At 43.7% G+C, this 22601-nt stretch overlaps 1 protein-coding gene across 6 annotated transcripts in view; it reads left to right on the forward strand.

Moving 5' to 3' along the window:
• RGS6 (regulator of G protein signaling 6) overlaps nt 1-22601 on the forward strand; it is a 536757-nt gene that overhangs the window by 14306 nt on the left and 499850 nt on the right. For all 6 annotated transcript variants that reach the window (XM_065595309.1, XM_065595306.1, XM_042849401.2 and 3 more), the window contains exon 2: nt 16379-16483. In XM_065595309.1, coding sequence (XP_065451381.1) covers nt 16400-16483 — 84 coding nt within the window. In that variant the 5' untranslated portion in view covers nt 16379-16399. The remainder of the gene's footprint in view (nt 1-16378; nt 16484-22601) is intronic.

The raw sequence follows: 22601 nt of genomic DNA on the forward strand, positions 1-22601 counted from the left end.
AGTTTATGGGAGCTGTTTCATTCTGCTGTTGCTGACTCAATCAGCAGATGGCACATTCCTGGTGGCTCCAAACTGTCCAAGTTTGTGTTTCTCATCCTTCCAGGTGATGGGGTGGATCCCAGTTTACCCTCCGGGGGTCTGGTGGTCCACTTTACACATTCTTCGGCCGATGGATACTCCCTTTCTAGGCTGACGCCTCCCTAATCATTCATGTACATCAAGCATTCGTCAACATACATTCCATATCTTAACCATATTTTAATTTATTGTCTCCACCACTTTCAGGGTGTGTGCTAATTCATTTGAGACTCCTGGCCCTTTAATCACAGAGGGTGGGGGTCTAGGAGCCGGTGCTGTTACAATGAAGTGAAAGTCACTTAACGGGCTTATAGTGCTTGTTTACATTGTATCAATTACTTCAAGAACAAAGTCAATTAACTTGTTTGTAAGTTTTACATAGTAATAAAGTATCTTTCACAGGATAGATACAATCAATGGTTTCTACAGACAGTAGCTTACAAGTTTTAACAGAAGACCCAAGAGATTTTTGTACTTGGTGAAACTGTTGGATTTTAAAGTGTGGAGGACAAATTATTGGGGGGTCACTGTTACTTGGGGGAATCACTGTTAGTACCTTCTTTAATATCCCTACATCACAAAGCTTACAATCCATTTTTAATAAAGTAAGCATATATCAGATCTAAGCTGACTGTTAAATTTAATACAGTTAAAGATGATTACTTCTATTAACATTATTTACAAGGCTACAGTCATACATCATAGGAAGCATGAAGGAAAAAGGGGGAATATGCAGTTGCTGCATTATTAAATATTTCTCAGAAGACTTTATTTTTATTCACACACACACACACCCTTTTTTTTACTGGACCATTCATTGAAACCTGAGACTGAAACATTGACTAATTATTTTTACATCTACATAGGTTACATTTATAGAGTTCACCTACCTATATGTAAATCTGTAGTCCAGGTGCTTATCTCTCTTGATGGTGTGCTCTAAAACAAAGTAAAACAGAGAAACAGTCTGATTAGAGAAAAAATGTTTTTCTTCTCATTTCAAAATGACTTTTGACCTTACTGTGATAACACCACAATTTCTGCAGAGTTGAGTCTGATTATTAATGGAAGGGATAACCTGTAATTTCTTAAAAATGCATGCAAGTATGGTAGGTTTGGGTTACATAGGCGATGGATGAACTGAACCTTTCTTATCATGTAAAGAACAGATTTCTGTTAGCTTAAACTGTGTTTGTAGTATTAAAGCAGGAAAATATTAATCGTGCTGAAAGAAAAAATTGAAGAAAACTGTGTGACTTACAAAATTTTATCCTCTTGTTGATTTTTTTCAGTGTAACTTACCTTACAATAATATTCAAAACCTTTTAAACCAAATATAACATTATTTGTAAGGCCACATATGCTTTGCTTGGTTGCAAATATGGTGTATTAAGATAGCTATTATTAAGAGGATATTTCACTTAGCAAAAAATTCTCTTTCTCCTCCATCTAGGTACCATGTACCTCTGGAGACCTGGGGATTCTCCACTTTTCTGTTGTGATGGTGGGCCTTTCAGCCAAAGAAGGCTGGACTGGCACTTCCATTAGTATATCAATACTTCTACTGTGTCAGCTGGAATGGTCACTGCAGAGTGACATGAGGCACTTCAGCTGGGTGCCTTAAATATAATGCCAGTGTAGCACTCCCAGCCTCTTCTGGTGAAGGGAGTGAGAAATGAGACCTGGGAATTGAGCCTGGTCACTAACATGCAAGTAAGGCAGAGCTCCAGTCAACTGCTGGTGATCTTTTTAGCTTTCATTTAACTTGTACAGTTTATGCATGTGTAAACAGCACAAATGGAACAGGTCTTAATAGGAACCTAGGACTGCCATGCTTTTCATCTTGAACAGCAGCTCTGAGTACACTTTCTCTCTTTCCCTTTATGTTCTCTCTTTCCTCCTTTTTGCGTTAATGGAAAAAGAAAACTATTTAATAAATCAAAAACAGTAAATGCAGTAAATGAAGCAGAGTAAAGAAAGCATTACTTTGCAGCTCTACTAGGAGCTGTTCAGCAGTGCTTTGGCTGAATTGACTTTGCCACTACCATGACCCCCCCCAAAACACAGTAGTCTATTACTGTAAATTAAATGAGACTTCTTTTTTAACTTCCTTTCTTTTCTTGTTGAACTGTACTAGACAAAACATGGCAGAAAACAATCCTGAATTGGCATAACGGAAGACTAGGTGAACTCTCGTTCCTCTGATGTTGTGTGTATTTTGGGAACATGCCCTCAGGAAAACCTCCTACCAGTATATCAGTCTTTTTTAAAAAAAAAAAAAAAAAAAAAAAAGAGTAGAAGGATACTAAAGACCTGCCTGAAAAATCAGAAAATATGGCCATTTAAGGTTAAGGATGAAAATTGTGATGTCTGAATACTATGAAGCATAACTGAGTAACACTGCAGGAGGATGTTTGACTAGATATCAGAAGTATCACCTGTAAAGTGTGCACTGTCAGTTTAAAATTAATATATTTTTTAAAAAGCAAAAACTAAAAAACCTATTATCTTGATTTGTGATATATCAAGGGAGCGCATCTGTGCTCTTATGTCGTGAAGATGGAGCTGGGGAGTCAGGAGACACGAGGACCATTCTCAACTCTACTTGACTTTGAGTGATCTTCGGAAAGTCACGTAACCTTTCTGCCTAAATTTCCCAATCCATAAAATTGGGATAATAATACCCAAATGCTTTGTGGTTTAAAGTACTTAGAAATCTATGGATGAGAAGTGCTATAAAAGTGTAAAGTATATTGGCATCTTATTTAAAGTGAAATAATTTTAAAACTGATTACATTTTACCATCTAGTCTATTTTAAATATTTTTTGCATTTAATCATTTTGGATAGAGAAATTAGTTTCATTTTCATGTTCTCACGCACTTGAACAATATTGCAGCGTTGGGTTTCCAACAATGTATAGAAATAGCTAATGCTACATGGAATGAAAAACAATTGGTAGAAACATTTCTGTTTATCTTTGGTTTTTCTTTTTTTAAAAAAGCATTAAAATATCTAATTCTTGTGCATGAATTGACCTAAGTATCCCTACAACTGAGTATTTCCATATTTTTAGGTTTAAGCTAGAATCTTAACATTGAACTGCAAAATGTGTGTGCTTGTGCACATGGTGCAAGAATGAGGGTTGTTGGTTGAGGAAGAAAAATATTTTGAACCCACATCAGCAATAAAAAAAGATGATAGTCTTCCTTGGCCCTTGCCCATGAAGAAATCTCTCAACTGATATAGCTAGCCACTCCTGGCTCCTTTGAAGTATGTGGTGTTCTAAGTTGGGCTCAGGGCTTCTCATGGGTGGGAGGGAGCAGGGCTGGTAGGTGGTGGGTCAAGATTCATAGATTCATAGATTCTAGGACTGGAAGGGACCTCGAGAGGTCATCAAGTCCAGTCCCCTGCCCGCATGGCAGGACCAAATACTGTCTAGACCATCCCTGATAGACATTTATCTAACCTACTCTTAAATATCTCCAGAGATGGAGATTCCACAACCTCCCTAGGCAATTTATTCCAGTGTTTAATCACCCTGACAGTTAGGAACTTTTTCCTAATGTCCAACCTAGACCTCCCTTGCTGCAGTTTAAACCCATTGCTTCTGGTTCTATCCTTAGAGGCTAAGGTGAACAAGTTTTCTCCCTCCTCCTTATGACACCCTTTTAAATACCTGAAAACTGCTATCATGTCCCCTCTCAGTCTTCTCTTTTCCAAACTAAACAAACCCAATTCTTTCAGCCTCCCTTCATAGGTCATGTTCTCAAGACCTTTAATCATTCTTGTGGGACCCTTTCCAATTTCTCCACATCTTTTTTAAAATGCGGTGCCCAGAACTGGACACAATACTCCAGCTGAGGCCTAACCAGAGCAGAGTACAGCGGAAGAATGACTTCTCGTGTCTTGCTCACAACACACCTGTTAATACATCCCAGAATCATGTTTGCTTTCTTTGCAACAGCATCACACTGTTGACTCATATTTAGCTTGTGGTCCACTATAACCCCTAGATCCCTTTCTGCCGTACTCCTTCCTAGACAGTCTCTTCCCATTCTGTATGTGTGAAACTGATTTTTCCTTCCTAAGTGGAGCACTTTGCATTTGTCTTTGTTAAACTTCATCCTGTTTAACTCAGACCATTTCTCCAATTTGTCCAGATCATTTTGAATTATGACCCTGTCCTCCAGGTGCCAGTTATGCACCCACCTTATAGTAGCCCCATCTAAATTGTATTTGCCTAGTTTATCGATAAGAATATCATGTGAGACCGTATCAAATGCCTTACTAAAGTCTAGGTATACCCCATCCACAGCTTCACCCTTATCCACAAGGCTCGTTATCCTATCAAAGAAAGCTATCAGATTGGTTTGATATGATTTGTTCTTCACAAATCCATGCTGGCTGTTCCCTATCACCTTACCACCTTCCAAGTGTTTGCAGATGATTTCCTTAATTACTTGCTCCATTATCTTCCCTGGCACAGAAGTTAAACTAACTGGTCTGTATTTTCCTGGGTTGTTTTTATTTCCCTTTTTATAGATGGGCACTATATTTGCCCTTTTCCAGTCTTCTGGAATCTCTCCTGTCTCCCATGACTTTCCAAAGATAATAGCTAGAGGCTCAGATACCTCCTCTATTAGCTCCTTGAGTATTCTAGGATGCATTTCATCAGGCCCTGGTGACTTGCAGGCATCTAACTTTTCTAAGTGATTTTTAACTTGTTCTTTTTTTATTTTATCTGCTAAACCTACCCCCTTCCCATTAGCATTCACTATGTTAGGCATTCCTTCAGACTTCTCGGTGAAGACCGAAACAAAGAAGTCATTAAGCATCTCTGCCATTTCCAAGTTTCCTGTTACTGTTTCTCCCTCTTCACTAAGCAGTGGGCCTACCCTGTCTTTGGTCTTCCTCTTGCTTCTAATGTATTGATAAAAAGTCTTCTTGTTTCCCTTTATTCCCGTAGCTAGTTTGAGCTCATTTTGTGCCTTTGCCTTTCTAATCTTGCCCCTGCATTCCTGTGTTGTTTGCCTATATTCATCCTTTGTAATCTGTCCTAGTTTCCATTTTTTATATGACTCCTTTTTATTTTTTAGATCATGCAAGATCTCGTGGTTAAGCCAAGCTGGTCTTTTGCCACATTTTCTATCTTTCCTAACCAGCGGAATAGCTTGCTTTTGGGCCCTTAATAGTGTCCCTTAGAAAAACTGCCAACTCTCCTCAGTTGTTTTTCCCCTCAGTCTTGATTCCCATGGGACCTTACGTATCAGCTCTCTGAGCTTACCAAAATCTGCCTTCCTGAAATCCATTGTCTCTATTTTGCTGTTCTCCCTTCTACCCTTCCTTAGAATTGCAAACTCTATGATTTCATGATCACTTTCACCCAGGCTGCCTTCTACTTTCAAATTCTCAACGAGTTCCTCCCTATTTGTTAAAATCAAGTTTAGAACAGCTTCCCCCCTAGTAGCTTTCTCAACCTTCTGAAATAAAAAGTTGTCTCCAATGCAGTCCAAGAATTTGTTGGATAGTCTGTGCCCTGCTGTGTTATTTTCCCAACATATATCCGGATAGTTGAAGTCCCCCATCACCACCAAATCTTGGGCTTTGGATGATTTTGTTAGTTGCTTAAAAAAAGCCTCATCCACCTCTTCCACCTGGTTAGGTGGCCTGTAGTAGACTCCTAGCATGACATCTCCCTTGTTTTTTACCCCTTTTAGCCTAACCCAGAGACTCTCAACACTTCCGTCTCCTATGTCCATCTCTACCTCAGTCCAAGTTTGTACATTTTTAATATATAAGGCAACACCTCCTCCCTTTTTCCCCTGTCTATCCTTCCTGAGCAAGCTGTACCCATCCACACCAACATTCCAATCATGTGTATTATCCCACCAAGTTTCAGTGATGCCAACAATGTCATAGTTGTATTTATTTATTAGCACTTCCAGTTCTTCCTGCTTATTCCCCATACTTCTCGCATTTGTATATAGGCATCTAAGATACTGATTTGATCTTTCCTCCCAGTTTTGTCCTGACCCTCCTTTCTCTCTGCCAATATAGCCCACACTCCCTCTCGTTTCTGACCCATCTCCCCGGTCTCCATGTTCCCCACTTACCTGTGGGCTTTGCTCACCTGTCCCCGTCGAACCTAGTTTAAAGCCCTCCTCACTAGGTTAGCCAGTCTGTGTCCAAATAGGGTCTTTCCTCTCCTCGAAAGGTGAACGCCATCTCTGCCTAGCAGTCCTTCCTCGAATAGCATCCCGTGGTCTAGGAAGCCAAAGCCCTCCTGGTGACACCATCTTCACAGCCAGGCATTCACCTCCATGATGCATCTGTCTCTGCCCGGGCCCCTACCTTTGACAGGAAGAATTGAAGAGAATACCACCTGCGCTCCAAACTCCTTCACCCGTACTCCCAGAGCCCTGTAGTCACTCTTGATCCGCTCAGTGTCACACCGCGCAGTATCATTTGTGCCCACATGGATGAGGAGCATGGGGTAGTAGACAGAGGGCTGGATAATCCTCGACAATGCCTCCGTAACGTCTCGGATACGGGCTCCCGGCAGGCAGCATACCTCCCGAGATGAAATGTCAGGGCGACAGATGGGCGCCTCCGTCCCCCTCAGCAGAGAGTCTCCGACCACCACTACCCTACGTTTCCTATTCGCAGTGGTGGCAGCAGACCTCCCAGCCTTAGGGGTATGAGGCTTCTCCTCCTTTACTGTAGGGAGTGATTCCTTCTTTCCTGTATCAAGAAGAGCATAACGGTTACCTATTACCACGGCAGGAGGGTTCGGAGCAGGGGTGGAGCACTGCCTGCTGCCAGAAGTAACCAGCTGTCAGTGTCCACCCTGAGCCATTTCCTCCTCCACCAGTGGTGTATCAGCAGTCCTGGGACAGCTACCTCAGCTGTCTCCACATGGACACTGTCGAGGAATTGCTCGTGGATTTGGATGCTCCTCAACCTAGCCACCTCCTCCTGTAGCTCTCCCACCTGCTGCCTGAGAGATTCCACCAGCAGGCACCTCTCACATTGGATGGTCCCCCCAGCCTGGATATCAGTAAGTGGAAATTGCAAGTTACAGTCTCTGCAAAACCACACCAGGATCTGGGTAGAAGCATCCATGCTCAGGCACTCTGTCTGGCTACAGGCACAGGTGGAGCCACAGCACACGGTCCTTCAAACAACCAAAACAAACAAACAGACTGACAAACACAAGCTCAGCACACAGCAAGTAACCCTCAAACACAAATAAACACACACTACAGACAGTTACTTACCCCAAAAGGGTGCTGTATTGCTCCTCCTTCACCTGGAGAACTCCCTTGCGAAACTCCCTGTTAGCAGCCCCTGGTCATAACAGGGTGCGATGATACTGGCCAGTGTGGAGTAGCTTCTTGGGAGCTGTTATTTGACAATGTAATTTGGGGGCTGCTCTAACGTATGCTGGAGTGGTATGGCCCTTAGCAGCCTCCAGGAATAGGGGAAAGAGGTGTGGAAAAGTGGTGAAAACCACCTCTTTCTCACCCTCAGATGCAATGACTGCTGCTCTGGATCAACCAAAAATGTGGGATCCCAAAACTTGGAAGAAGAGGCAATGGTAGGCAAATTATATTGGTAGGTGTTTGGGGGAGTTTGCAGATAGTACACCTTAGTTTTGCTAGTGTAGAAGAAATCTGATTGGAGGCCCTTGCTACAGGAGAATATAAGAGTTAGGCTTCAGGGAGGGCGGGGTCCAGCTGTGTAGGCCTTTGTCGTGGGAGTACTAGAGGCTTGAACAGCTTGGGGAAGGTTAGAAATTCTTGTCACAGGGGAGACGTGAGAGGATGTTGCAGTTGGTGGGAGGCAGTTCTAATGTAACCATGGAAAAAGATATTTTCACAAATCCACAAGAAGTCTATAAGTGCTGGACATTGGGTCTTGAAATGTGTATATCATAGACTCCTTTCCCAGATGCCTTGATAATGCGTGTTCACTTTTAAATCTTGTTATACTCTTTGCCTCAATGTCTTATTGCTCTGATTTACACAGGTTAAGTATCTGTTTGGCTAACAAAATAACTTTGTCAGTTTTAAATTTGTTGCCTTTTTAATTTAATTGCATATGTCCTTGTTTTATTACACAAAGGAATAAACTGGAGTGCCTGGCTGACCTTCCCTAGTGTATTCATTCTTTGATATATTACTATCATGCACTTTTTATTTACCGCCTCTCTAAACTAAATAGTCCTAACTTTTTAAATCTCTCATGTGGAAGTGAAGGTAGACTGATGACCACCTGACTGGTCTTGATGGATATCTTTTAAATATATCATGTTTTTAGCATATTCAGCAGGGCTGGCTGAAAAATGTTGTACAAAATATTATCGTGTTGAAAACTGGGGTTTCATTGATGTTTGTGTCAAATCAGTCTTTTCATGCAGAAAATTCCCATGGGGGAAAATCAAACTGAACCATTTCATTCTGGTTTCTTGACCCAAAACAAAACACTGCATGTTGGGGCAACATGCAATCTCTGCATCTGCCTGAGTTGCCGTGGTGCCTCATAGAAGTTGTAGTTTGGGGTTCCCCATGCCTTCACTAGGCACTGTGGTAATTCAACCACAAGGAGAGACCAACATGTATCATGGGGGATGTGGTCCAGTCAGGAGCTGGGCCCCTGAGGGTATGTTGTCATGGGGATAAAAACCCCACAGATAGCATGGGTCAACTGACTTGACTCAGGCTCTGGGGCTGAAAAATTGCAGTGTAGATGTTTGGACTTGGGCTGTGAGGGTGGATGGTCCCAGAGATCAGGCTCCAGTCTGAGCCCAAATATCTACACAGCAATTCTGAGCCCTGTGACCCCAAGTCAGCTGACTTGGGCCCGCTGCAGGTTTTTTATCCCTGTGTAGATGTACCCGAGGGGAGAATGAAGGACTTGGCACTACAATTCCTGTAGGACACCATGACAGCTCAGATTAATACTGACCCAAAACCAAAATTTTTTTTTGGGGAATCTCTAAATGTTTTTGTCACGGTTTCAGGGTAACTGCACCTTTGACTTGTCTGTCGTCTGCTCAAGGGATGCTGCCCTTCAATCTCAGGCTTCTAGCAACCACCTCTCTATGGACTGTGACTTGCGTCCCTCTCCCTCCACGCCATGGAGCATTTAGGCTTGCAGTCCCCCTGAACTTCACTGTGATTATCTGAGAAGGTCTGACCTTAGCTCAGATCCTGCAGTTTTGCTCTCTCCCAAGGGTTAAAATAGTTGTTTACCAGAGATCTGATAGCCTTCATAAAGCAAAGTACGTATATTGGACAAAAGCCTTACAAGGAAACTGCATCATAAAACTATAAACAATTTATAAGCTTACATAATTTTACCAGGTGTCACCCATCTTCCACATGGAGATTTTCACAGGTTCCAGTCCTTCAAACCCTTCACCAGGGTTTGTCCCCTTGGTTAAAATTCATGTCAGTTTCTTGGATCAAAATGAAGGTCTTCTGGGGTTCAAACTCTCACTTTTATATAGTTTGAGGCCGTTGTTGCCCAGGCCTCCTGAAACAATCAATGCCCTTTTCTCCTGGGCATAAACCTTCAAAGAGAGGATATCTGCATAATTGGCATTGGGATTTTTATTAATCACCCCTTAGTGATTCCAGATTCCACAGGGGATCACCCAGTGAGCCCGGAACACACAAATAAATATAGTATGTATTGATACACAGGTCTCTGAATATTCCACAGGCCAGATTATCTGCCCCATCTCAATATCATAGTCTTCTAAGTTTTCATGCTTCCAAGGTCTGGCTCACAAAGAAGATGCAGATGAGATAGACAAGATGGGTGAGGTAATATCTGTTATTGGACCAACTTCTTTTGGTGGAAGGGACAAACTTTCAAGATTCACAAAGCTCTTCTTCAGGTCTGGGGAAGGTAACTAGAGTGTCTAAGCTAAATACAAAGTGGAATAGATTGTTAAACATAAGGGGTTCACCCATGTTGTAGGAGACCACTGAAGATGAACACCTCTGCAGCTGTAGGACAAAGGAGGGTGTAGTGGGCAGCAGAGTGTTTTACAAATTGTTCCAATGAGCCACAAAACTAGTGTCTCTGTTAAGTCCATGGTTTGCAGTTTCCAGCCGAGTTCTGAATTTAAGTTCCCAGGCTTGTCTTTTGAAGGTGTCATGCAGGTTTCTTTTGAGGACAAGGACAGAGAGGTCAGATATGGAATGATCGCTTTGTGAAGTGTTTGCCCATGGGTAATGAGGTGTTTTTGTCTTTTTCTGTGTGAATTCATTCAAGAGCATACTGCTTTTTTGGTTTCACCACCTAGTTGTTGCAGGGGCATTGGATGCACTGATGAGGTACGCTACATGTGATAGGCATGTGTAGGACCCATCGCTTTTGAAAGGTGTGCTGTGGGGGAGTATTTATAATTGTAGCAGTGAAGACCTGTCTGCAGGCTTTGCATCTGTTGTTATGGCAGGATTTGGTACCTCTTTGAGTTGTGTCCTAGTCTGTTGGGGAGCTTGCTTCTGATGATGAGCTTTATGAGGTTGCGGGATTGTTTGAAGGCCAGAAGAGGGGGTTTGGGAAAGATTTCTTTCAGGATGTGTTCCCCATTGAGTACGTATAGGTTATAATTGTTTGATAATACCCTGTATGGGTTCCAGCATGGGGTGGTAGGTGAGAACTAGGGGTATGTAATCAGTGGTTGTTCCCCCCCCCCGCCCTGTTTTGAAGCTAGTTCTTTCTGGGTGTTTGGATGACTCTTTCTATGATGCGCAATCTCCTTCTCTCATGGAGTGGCCTCATTTGATGAAGAGATTTTTAAGGGTATCACAGATTTTCTCTTAGGAGCATATTCTAAACTATCGGAATGCTGATAACATTTATAAAGTTGATGCAACCGTCTCAAATATATGCCTGTGTTTGTCATATCTGTCGCAGTTTCCTTTAGATTGACACATTTCATTGTAACATTTTTAATGTTTCCAAACTGAACTCATTCTGTGGAAAGTTAAAATATTTTGCCCCCCCCCCCCTCCTTTTTTTTAATATAATGAAAACATGTTGAAGCACTGGGATTTCTGGGGAATGGAAATTCTGTTTTTCAGTCAGCTCTAATATTAAAGTCCAGAACAGATAGGTGTGAGCCATTGTGCTTATTATTGTGCTTATTATTTGCGGATGGAAAATGGAAACATATACAGTTTTGTATATGATTATGAAGTTAAATGTCCTCTCTGAATTACACTCTGCAATTTTTAAACTGATGTGTTAGAATCAAGCCTGTCACTATGGAGAGGAGGCACCACCTCTCCAGTTGCCTCCTACTGCTTCCTCTGCAGCCTCAGAAGCAGCTTGGGTATGAGCCGGGAGAACTCTGTGTAGTTGCTGTCTTTTTCTGGCTGTTCAGTAGTTTCCTGTGGGCTGCATCACAGGGGGGAGAAGAGAGTAATGCTGCTTGCTCCATTACCTACTTCCCTGCTGGGCTATGGGAGCTGCAGGGTGGAAAGGAGACTCTCCTTTGCAGTGATGCATTCAGGAATCTTGACAATGGCTAGGCTGCTGGTGTGCTGAAACCACATACTATTATGCTGACTAATATTGTCTCACTGTTTCCTTGTGCTCCCTGGCCGCCTGTATCCATCTGTTGTCACTTGTCTTATACTTAGATTCTAAGCTCTTTGGGGCAGGGACTTGGCTGTTTCTACCCCTGAGCACAATGGGTTCATGGTCCGTGACTAAGGCTTCTATGTGCCACAATAATACAAATAATAAATAATAGATTGACGACCTCTTCCTGAGCCTAAGAGAGGGTGTAGGAAAGGATGGCTCCCCTCCCCTCCACAGTCACACACAGCAGTCCGGGAAAGGAGAAAAGGAGGAGAAATTTAAAACCAACAACCAGTTATATTTCCTGGTTCTGGGCTTTAGCCCAGGTTAGAGAAGTGTAGGAGCTGCTGTAACTTGTATCATCTGGGAACAATCCCCTATGGACCACCCACTAGCTGGGGATGGCTGAATCAAAGTGCACTTCCTCTTCCTGCCCTGCCCGCTCCACACCCACTACATCAGAGGCTGCAGCAGAGCAGGTGTAGGAACTGCTTCTGCCAACTCTACACCTTCTGCCCCTTGCTAATGAACTCCACAACAGGAGACTTGCAGGTGGCTTCCACTCCTTTGTGCTGCCTCAGAATCTGCCCTAAAATACTGACTGTGTCCCCTTGATCTTTTTTAAGTAAAATGTTTGGCTGCTCAAAGGTCTCTCTCTCTCTCTCTCTCTCTCTCATCACTGAATTGTCTAGGTGGTATCTAGTAATTAGTATGTTTAGGAACTGTAGATGCTGACGTTTACAGCTAGCTCACACTAGACTGATGCCTGGATATGTTAAAACTAATTCATAACCCCCTTGATCAAAGCCATTGTGGAGGTTATATTGAAACCATTAAGGTAACTAAGACAGCTGGTGAGACAACCTCCACCAGCAATGTCATTTCTCTGGAAATAGCACCAATGGATTTAAAATTTCAGTTCTCATTACTTATCTGTAAGAGGATGGTCTGTCCCTTTAAGGGCTGGGGGTCCTGGGGCCAGCCAGCACTGTTCAGTTGTCAGACCCAGCAATTGTAAAAGCCAGAAAGTGGCTCAGTTGGGGAAGGGAAACTGGTTCCTGCAACTGGCCAGGGACTAGAGGGAAAGGTGTAGAATTAAAGGTCTCTGGGCCCCTGCAGCCTCTGTTGCTCCGGGGAAGAGCTTTTTGTGTGTTGTGTTGTGATTTTTTTTTTTAAAAATGTGAATTAATCATGCATTGAGGGAAGGGCCTGAAAGAGACCTGTCTGTGGTGTTAGTTCTTCCTGGGCTGGGGACAGACAGGCTAGCAAGCTTATGCTATTAAATTAAAGAGAAGAAATCATAAGTGGAACAGGATGTTAGTGTACTGAATGACCTGTAGGAATGGAAACTTCATGGTCTAAAAATTCTTACTACATAATAACTTATACTGCACACTTGGGGCCTGATCCAATGGCTATTGAAGTCAATGGAAAGACTCTTATTGACTTTAGTGGTCAAAGGATCAGATCTTTATAGCATGGGTTTTCAACCTGGATGTTGTGAATAGGCCCAGGGGGTAATGACTGCCCTTACCTTCTCTATGGCTGAATGGGAGATAGGCCTCCAAACTATTGTCTGTTGTAACATGAGTTCACCCTATAGAATGCTTTGAGAACAACTGATGTAGGATAAAAACATTAAGGCTGGGTTTTCAAAAGATCCAAAGTGACTTTCAATGGGACTTGTGTTTCAAAGACACATAGTTGCTTTTGAAAATTTCAGCCTAAGTGTCTAATAAATCACATGTAGACTGGAGCTTTTAGTTTACAGACAAACCTATTATTCTTTGGGTTGAGGTTGGCCTTCACTGGGCAATAATGTTCCCTGTGGCTTTTGCAGTCTTTATAGTTCACAACTAACAGGTTCATAATCAGTACAGATGCTGAGACTCAGGCCTTGGCTACACTTGCAAATTACAGCGCTGTAACTCCCCGTCCACACTGGCAGGGCACTTGCAGCGCTGTATCTCCCTGGGTACCAGGGCCGGCTCCAGGCACCAGCTTAACAAGCTGGTGCTTGGGGTGGCCAAGGGAGAGGGGCGGCACCTGCGGCAATTCGGGGGCGGCAGGTCTCTCACTCCCTCTAGGAGCGAAGGACCTACCGCTGAACTGTCGCCGCCAATCGCAGCTTTTTTTTTTTTTTTCCCCAATTGCCACCGCCGATCGCGATCGCGGCTTTTTTTTTTGCTTGGGGCGGCAGAAATGCTGGAGCCGGCCCTGCTGGGTACACCGCTGCAGGTACTCCACATCTCCGAGAGGAATAACAGCTGCAGCGGAGTGGCTACGACTCACAGGTGTGAGTGTAAACAAGCGCTGTACTAATCACCTTGTCAAGTGGCCAATCTTCTCCATTGTTGTGCCGGTTTCAAAGCTCTTAACACAGAGAAAAGCAAACAATTTGCAGCTTGCTTTGAGTGAGTAAATGAATAAGCAGGGGCCGGGAGTTTGGAACTTGCAAAATAGAGAGCTGACATGCTCCAAAAAGCACTCTCTCTCCCCGCAACACTCCCTGTCACAATCTACCCCATCCCCCGGTTTTGAAAAGCACGTTGCAGCCACACGAATGCTGGGATAGCTGCCCATAATGCACTACTCCCAACACAGCTGCAAATGTTACAAGTGTGGCCACACCACTGCGCTGGCAGCTGTCAGTGTGGACAGACTGCAGTGTTTTTCCCTACTCAGCTGTACGAAGACAGGTTTACCTCACAGCGCTGTACAGCTGCAAGTGTAGCCAAGGCCTCAAACTGTGAGCTTGACACTGAGGAAGCTGGATTGATGTTGATATGCCATGCATCCATGACAATCAATCTATTGTTTCTACCAGTGAGAGTTCTCCCTTAAGAACAGTAGCAATTTGACTTGTTCCTGTGAAATTCATTCAAGTGTACTCTTTCTCTCCTTTTTGAATTTGATTTGGGGTATCTCAGGCCTTGACTACACTGGCAATTCACAGCGCTGCACTTGCTGTGCTCAGGGGTGTGAAAAAACACCCCCCCCGAGCGCAGCGAGTGCAGCGCTGTAAAGCGCCAGTGTAATCAGCGCCTGCAGCGCTGCACGCTCTCTCGCAGCACTGCAAGCTATTCCCCTCGGAGAGGTGGAGTACTTGCAGCGCTGCGAGAGAGCTCTCGCAGCGCTGGCGGCGCGACTACACTCGCGCTTCACAGCGCTGTGAATCCACGAGTGTAGCCAAGGTGTCAGGCACATACAGCATATAAGTAAATTCCTAAGAAGATACCAGCCAGTAGTGCGCTATTTTGGGGGGTTTATTGGAAGGGGAGGAAGTTTTGTGCAAAACACTCATCTCCTACTGTGACGTTATGAGTGATATAATATCTCATTGAAAGATGACAGGGTCAGAAAGAGTTAATTAACTCACAGACTAACCTGACCCATGGCCGAACTTTAGAGACTTTTTAGGAAGATATGTAAATGAAGAGCTTTGAAATGCAGCTTGTATTGTTAGAGATAGAAGGGTAGATGTTTGCTCAGGTCTTGTGATGTAAGCAAACAGGTCTTGTCTATTGCTATAGCTTTCATTCAAAGGTCAAAAAAGGAATATTAACATTTAGGAAGATACTTGAGTGAAATAGTATTATTGTCTATATGTCTCTTTGAAGGTTGTGGTAACCTGTATCTGAACTGTTTAATGGATAAATTACCCTGTGCTAATTGCCAGGATGTTTGGGAGAAGGAGAGTTAAGCCTATTGTTTTCTCAGGTCAAAAGGCTGCTGGAAATGGATCATGTCCCAAGGTTCTTATACTACTTCATCTCAAGTCTGCTTTGGGTTTCAAGAGGGGGAAACCTTAAGCCATAAGGATTGAGATCCCCAGTCATAGACTGGAGCCACCCTGAATATGAACATTGGACTATAACCTATGGACTATTTCTAAAAGGACTTTTGGGCAACTACAAACGCATCTCTGCTGTGTATCTGAACCTCGAGAATTGAATTCAAGTCTGTATGTATATTGATCTTTTAACCAACATTCTCTCTCTCTTTTCTTTTTAAATACAATTTAGTTTAGTTAATAAGAATTAGCTATAAGCGTGTATTTTGGGTAAGATCTAAGTTGTAATTGGGCCTGGGTATGTGGTCGATCCTTTGGGATTGGAAGAACCTTTTCTTTTATATAATGAGATAAGATTTTCAGTAATCATCAGATGTTTGACAAGTGTGTCTGGATGGAGGCCTGAAGCTGGGCACTTTAAGGGAACTGCGTTGTTTGGACTTCTAAGTAACCAGTGAGGTACTATAGAAGTTGTTTTGTGCTGGCTTGGTAAATCAAGTATTGAAATATCCACCAGCTTTTGGGATTTGTCTGCCCCGTTTTGTTTGCAGTTCACCCTAATTGAGTGACCTCAGCTGGCTCCCACGGGCAGCACCGTCACACCCCCTTTCTGAAAAGGGTCTTACAATGTCAGGCTGGAAATGGGGAAAGACAGCTATTTGATAAAGACAATTGTTTGTGGCTAAGTATTGTTCTTCGCGTGTTTCATTAAAATGAAAATGTTTCTCTGTCTCACACATCCAAGCTATCCTGTGAGTGAGTGTGACAAGTCTATGAAGGAATGAGATCAGAGCGCATTTCTCTGTCCCTTTCTCTCTTGTTATCTATCTTTGAATTTGGAATGTATCTTATCATACTTCTATGTGACTTGATGTTCCATTGTATTCTATTCTTGTCCTTGCAGTGTGAGTGACAACTGTTAAGCATGGCCCAAGGAGCCACTGATCAAAGTAATGTGGAAACTGCTGACCCAGAGGAGAGTTCTCCAAATATGATTGTCTACAGAAAGGTAATGAATTTGGGTTTGTTTATAAAAACTTTCTGTGCCATCTGTGGAAGGATCCTATTGACCCTTTAAAAGTTAAATATACCTTTTATTCTATTTGAGAGCATGTATGTAACATTTCATAGGGCATCAAATACTTATACTATAAGATTTGAGGGCTGACATTGGTTTCTCTATGCTTGCAAGTATTACTTTTTTGTAGATGTAGGGTGACCAGATGTCCCAATTTTATAGGGACGGTCCTGATTTTTTTTTTTATCTATGCTCCTCCTACCCCCCACCCCCGTCCCGTTTTTTCAGATTTGCTGTCTGGTCACCCTATGTAGATGTAGTATACAAAAATTTGTTATATGAAACATAATGACTAGACCAATGCTAATACAGTTTACAATTCATATTTTTAATAGTGAAGCAATTATTTACCTATTCAATTTATTAAAAATACCTGTCTAAAAATTACATGCTTTATGAGCCTTATCCAATATATAGTCTGTTCTTCCATACAGTGGATTCATTACAAATTTTTAAATGGCCTTTTGCATGTAATTTAGGGTTACCAGTTACTATGGCATTCCTTGTACTAAATATAGGCAATAACACAAGTTCTAGAGAAAAATGAATTAGGCAAAGGTAAAATTATAAACATGTTAATGGTTACTATTGGATATAGTGGCTGTTAATAACCATGACACTGTAGATGTACACAGAGCTCTGTAATATAGGGTAGGGGAAACTGTCCCTGTCCTGGAATGCACATACAATGCCTGCCTGCTTGTACTGTGACTTGAATTTCCATTGATGTTAAACCTAATCCCCTACCTCACTCATCCAGTTATTGTAACACACAAATCTTAGGCCCATGAGTATTTGGTCTTCTAGGAGGGAGTAATGAATCAGACTGTCTCCCAAATTCATATACTGGAGAGGTTTCCCTCTTTTTAAAAGAAACCTCTAAGCTTTCATGAAAATACATTTTTTACAGAATAAAGAATGCTCCGGCTTTGAGGTAACTGATGTATGTATTTAAGAATCAGAGTGCTTAAAATGGGAGGTGGAAATGACTTGAAATCTTGACTGGTGATGTATCTCAGTTGGCAGCATATGAAGCTTAACTTATAAAACTGTAGCATAAAACCCCAACAGTGTTTTTATTTTTTTTTAAACAGATGGATATAGTACATTCATTCACTGTGATAAAATGTCTCATTTTGAAGTACTCTGGGGTGGGGGAGTTAAAGCTGAAGGAAAAGCAATCTTTTAAATTATAGCTATGAGAGCATTGATTTATTTTCAGATTTGTGTGTCTGTGGACTATGAAATTGGGTCTCTCTATAAGGAACAGTAAAACGCTGAGAATGTTTTCTATACAGTGTGGGAAACTGCTGTATGGTTCTGCTAAAAATGAAATTTCTTGCATAAATCAGGAAAAAGTATGATCTACCATCTGTTTATCTGTGCCCTGAGAGAAATGCTGCATTTTATTAAGTTAAGTCATTCAGCACAAATAACATTTGCGTATATAGAACAGTCCTGATTTAAATTATTTTTATTCATTTCTTTGATTAACAAAATGGTTACAAATATGGGAAATACGCTGAAATATGCTCTTGTCACATCCACATGCTGTTGTCACATCCACAGCACCAATCTTTGAACTTGCTGTTTTTGATAACCTTGGTTTGGATTTGGTTGTTGCATGTTAGATCTGGAATGTGAGTGTTAACCTTGTACAGTTCTCTGAGAAATTATGGGTTTTGGTTTTAAATGTGATTATAAATTCATTTGAGCTGCTAATTGAAAAGAAGCTGTAGTTGTTTACCATCAGATATAGCTACCCTGATTCCATGATCTGAAAGGTCCAACCACCACCATAAGGCTCATCTGGGACCTGTACTTTGAAGGAGGGCTCCAAGTTTCTGGTTTCGTCATCCAGAATTGAGGGCCTTGGTTCCATTTGAGACTCTTTATCCTGTTCTGAAAATGTGATTTTACTTGTATGTTCACCAGTTTTCTATTCCTCACATAGTTTTTACACTTATACATTTATTTAATTTCTGTGACTGCTGCTATTTCACTATTATCACTGTAAAATAATTGTTGTGTGATCTGCAATATTAATGGGGAAAAATGCTCCTGCCATTTGATTAATTTCTCTACTCTGGGTACATCAGATGTCAGTACTATTACAATTTCATCCATACTCCATCCAAGTGCACTTGTACTTCTTGATTAGCATGTTCCATACATCATTTAGTAATACTGTTATTACACTAATGTATTGCTGTGATTTTTTTTTTTCTGGTGCTGGGTTTCGCTGAGGATGGTACTTTTGTGTTTAGGGGCTGGTAAGTGCTGTTCTTTCAACATAGCTCATCCAGTAGTTGTCTGACTTTTTGGGCCTTTGTAGTTGTCTGTTATTAGTGCATTCATTATCTGTGTAAGAGACTATCATAAGAAAAGCTTAACAGGTTGTGCATGTTCATCCATTATTCTTCCTCACAACCAGACACTGATGGAAAAATCTGAGACCCACTTCTGTTCTTTTGGCCACATCCTCTCTTTCCTGAGTAGTGTTTGGCTGTTTGTCTCATTTCCTTTCAAATGGTCTTATGACCAGTAATGAGTGAAGAGAACATTGGCTAAGACCTCTGAAGTGTGGGCTATACAATCCCCCCACACGTTGACACGTCTGTCATTGTATGAACTATACATTACATTTAGAACACTGAATCTACATGTAATAATTTGGAATCAGGGTTAGTTTGTACCTTTCAAAGGAAAAAGTTTTGTTCCTTATTCCTCAGCTGCAGAATAAGAGTATTAAAACCCAATTCTCCCTTTTCCTGATCCCGCCAAAGAAAGAAGCCAACACTTGAATGACAAGAATGTAATGGGTAGGTTACTTATAGGCTGCTGGCATGTCTCCCCAGCCCAGAAAGGATTCATGCCATACCCAGTATCTGTTCAGGTCTTTTCTTCAGGACACCATTTACTGAATGCATGGACAATCTTCAGCAAATCCCAAAATAAAACAATTTAACATAAAGCCAATGGCTAACTTTCCCCTGACCAAGGGGCTCCTTGCTAGAGCCCTCCCTGTTCTGGTCATCTCTTCCCCAGTCCTCCTATATGCCATTTGCCTGGGACTCCCCCTGGTCTAGGGCCTGCCACACGAGCCAGCCTTCTTCCTTTGGCTTCCAGCTCCCCTTCAACTGAGCTCTTTCAGCCTTCATAGGAATCAGATCTTATTAGGTAGTTACCTGACCCCTTCCCAACTGGGTCTGATAATCCCCTCTACCAGGCCCAAACACCTGTTCTTAAAGGGGCTCTGCCTCAGAATAGGGCTGTCTGGCCCCAGATCCCTCGCCCCTTAAAGGGGCAAACCACACTGTTACAGTCACCATTTAGTTTTATGTCTCTGTACATATAAAACATGAGGATAGACCAAAATGAAGTATTTTAGCTCTAATTAGTTTGTGCTGCATTTTTAGGGTTACCATATTTCAACACTGAAAAAAGAGGACACTCCACAGGGGCCCTGGCCCTGCCCCAACTCCGTGCCTTCCCCACCCCCTGCCCCGCCCCAATTCCGCCCCTTCCCAAAGTCCCTGCCCCAACTCTGCCCCCTTCTCTGAGTACCCTGCATTCCCCCTCCTCCCTCCTGCTCTGATCTTGGTTGGGGATTGCTAAGTGCTTCCCTGCTCGCCCTGCACCCCCCACCCCTGCAGCCTCTGCGCCCCCTGCCGCCTCTGTGACACCTGCTCCCCACTCGCCCTGCAGCCCCTGCACCCCCCCGCCCCTGAAGCCTCTCTGACCCCTGCTCCCCACTCACCCTGCAGCCCCTGCATCCCCCCGCCCCTGCAGCCTCTGCGCCCCCCTGCCTGCCCTGCCCCTGCACCCGCCTGCCCCTGCAGCCTCTGTGACCCCTGCACCCCCTGCCCCTGCAGCCTCTATGCCCCTGCCCTGCTCCTCCTCGCCCTGCAGCCCCTGCACCCCCCACCCCTGCAGCCTCTATGCCCCTGCCCTGATCCTCCTCGCCCTGCAGCCCTTGCACCCCCCGCCTGCCCTGCCCCTGAACCCGCCTGCCCCTGCAGCCTCTATGCCCCCGCCTGCCCTGTTCACCCGGCAGCCTCTGCCTCCTGGGGGCTTCAGAAGCTCGGCGGCGTGGGTCCCTGAAGCCCCGGCCGCAGATTCCTTCCTGCGCCGAGCACGTTCCCCGGCTTGTCTGTCCCCGCGGGAAACAGCTCCCGCGGTGCCGGGTTCCGAGCTGCGCGGGGTAACGGGGCCACAGGAAGGGTCCCCCAGTGGCTGGGGGGGTCCCCGCCCGCGAGGAAAGCTCGAGTTCCCCCCCCCCCCCCGCCCGTTCCCCGCCCGAGCATTGTAACCGGGGCAGCTGGGCTGCGCTGCAGACCCGGCGGATCGTGCTGGGCGGACCCTGGCTTATGCCTCCCTATTTCCCCGGACATGTCCGGCTCTTTGGAAATTCCCCCTGGACGGGGATTTGAGCACCAAAAAGCCGGACATGTCCAGGGAAATCCGGACGTATGGTAATCCTATGCACTTTACAGTGGCTTGCAAGCCTCCTCTTAACTGTTCTGATTGCTACTCGAATTAGGTTCTTTGAGAAATCCTTTTTATTTCTGTTTCCTTCAGAATTAACTTTCTGGTACTGAGGTTGATAATAGTCACAAGGCATGTGATCACCGAATGTTGAAAGGGCACTCTCCAGCAGCTTCCTTCAAAACCAGCGGCCCAGCTCCTGTCTTACCTGGCTGGCAGCAGGGCCTTGTTCACCTCATCACAAAAGAAGTCTATGTTCTGTAGTGATACCGCTCTGTCAGTCACAGAGGGTGGTTTCCAGTCTGCTAAAGCTCATGCTACCCACCTATCTCTGTGTATACCTCAAGATGGAGCCCAAAGAAGGAAACAGGTCTGTCAGATAGGGTAATGTGGGCTGCATTGTAAGAAGTGCCTGCTGTAATTTGTCTTGTTTTGTGGAGCTTTGGGCAGGGGTGAAAGTAAGATGAAAGACTTACCGGTACAGGGGCCCAGAGTCAGGTACGGGGCCCCGGAGTCAGGCCCCTGGAAGGGGCAGGACTGGGGGTCAGCCTCCCCCAGCCAGCCCTTCCATGCTGTTTGTCCTGCGCCTGCCAGGGCTCCGGTAGCAATTTAAAGGGCCCGGGGCTATGGCCACCACCATGGTAGTGGTGGCTGGGAGCCCTGGGCCCTTTTTAAGATGCCGGGCCCCGGGGCAGCTGCCCGTTTTGCCTCCCATCAGCAGCCCTGGCGGGTGAGGGGCAAAAGGGGCAGCGAAGTTAAAGCGCTGCCGTGGCAGCACTTTAACATTGGCTGTGTACAGGCTGGTACTGGCAGCCACTTCTTACTGGTACGCCGTACTAGCCTGTACCGGCCGACTTTCACCTCTGGCTTTGGGGCTAGTTGAGAATTTTACTGCACTCTGCAGGCCACATTAGATTCCTGCCACTCATGTATTGAGTTGTGACTAAAAAGTAGTAACAATATTTTTTGTGTGGCTTTAGCAAAGATGTTGGATTTTGCTTTTGATGTGATTACAGCAGATAGGAAAATTTTTAATTTCGTATTTTTAAAATTGTATTTAAAGCACATTCTTTTATCCTTTAGCCTACTTTTCATGGAAGCAGGTGTTGTCTAAACATAAGGGCTTTCACTGGAAGTGAGTGCAATGCTGCTGCTTATTGCTGTTTGTGGGTGGGGCTGAGGGTGCTTCAGGAAGAGGGACAAATGTAAAAGAAGGCTGGAAAGAGGAAAAACGATAGCAGAAAGTATTAATTCATTTCCAGGGCTGTCATTTTTCCTTGAAATCCAAGCTCTGGTGTATCTTTCCAAAAATCTATCCCCTAAAAGTTCAAGCTCTGTGGATCATATCAAGAGAGGATGCATTCATTAATGGCATCTGGCTTTAGTAAATAAACAAAACAAATCTGAGTGACTCATTACCAGAAATAAATTGGTGAATTTGGAGGGAGTTCAGAGACATCAGCAAAAAATGATTAGGGGGCTGGAGGGAAAGATATATGAGGAAAGAGTAAAAGGCTTGACTAAGCAGGGGCATAGTATTCTAAAATATTCAAAGACTGTA

Source organism: Chrysemys picta, chromosome 4, assembly GCF_011386835.1.
Source record: "Chrysemys picta bellii isolate R12L10 chromosome 4, ASM1138683v2, whole genome shotgun sequence".
Classification (NCBI taxonomy): domain Eukaryota; kingdom Metazoa; phylum Chordata; order Testudines; family Emydidae; genus Chrysemys; species Chrysemys picta.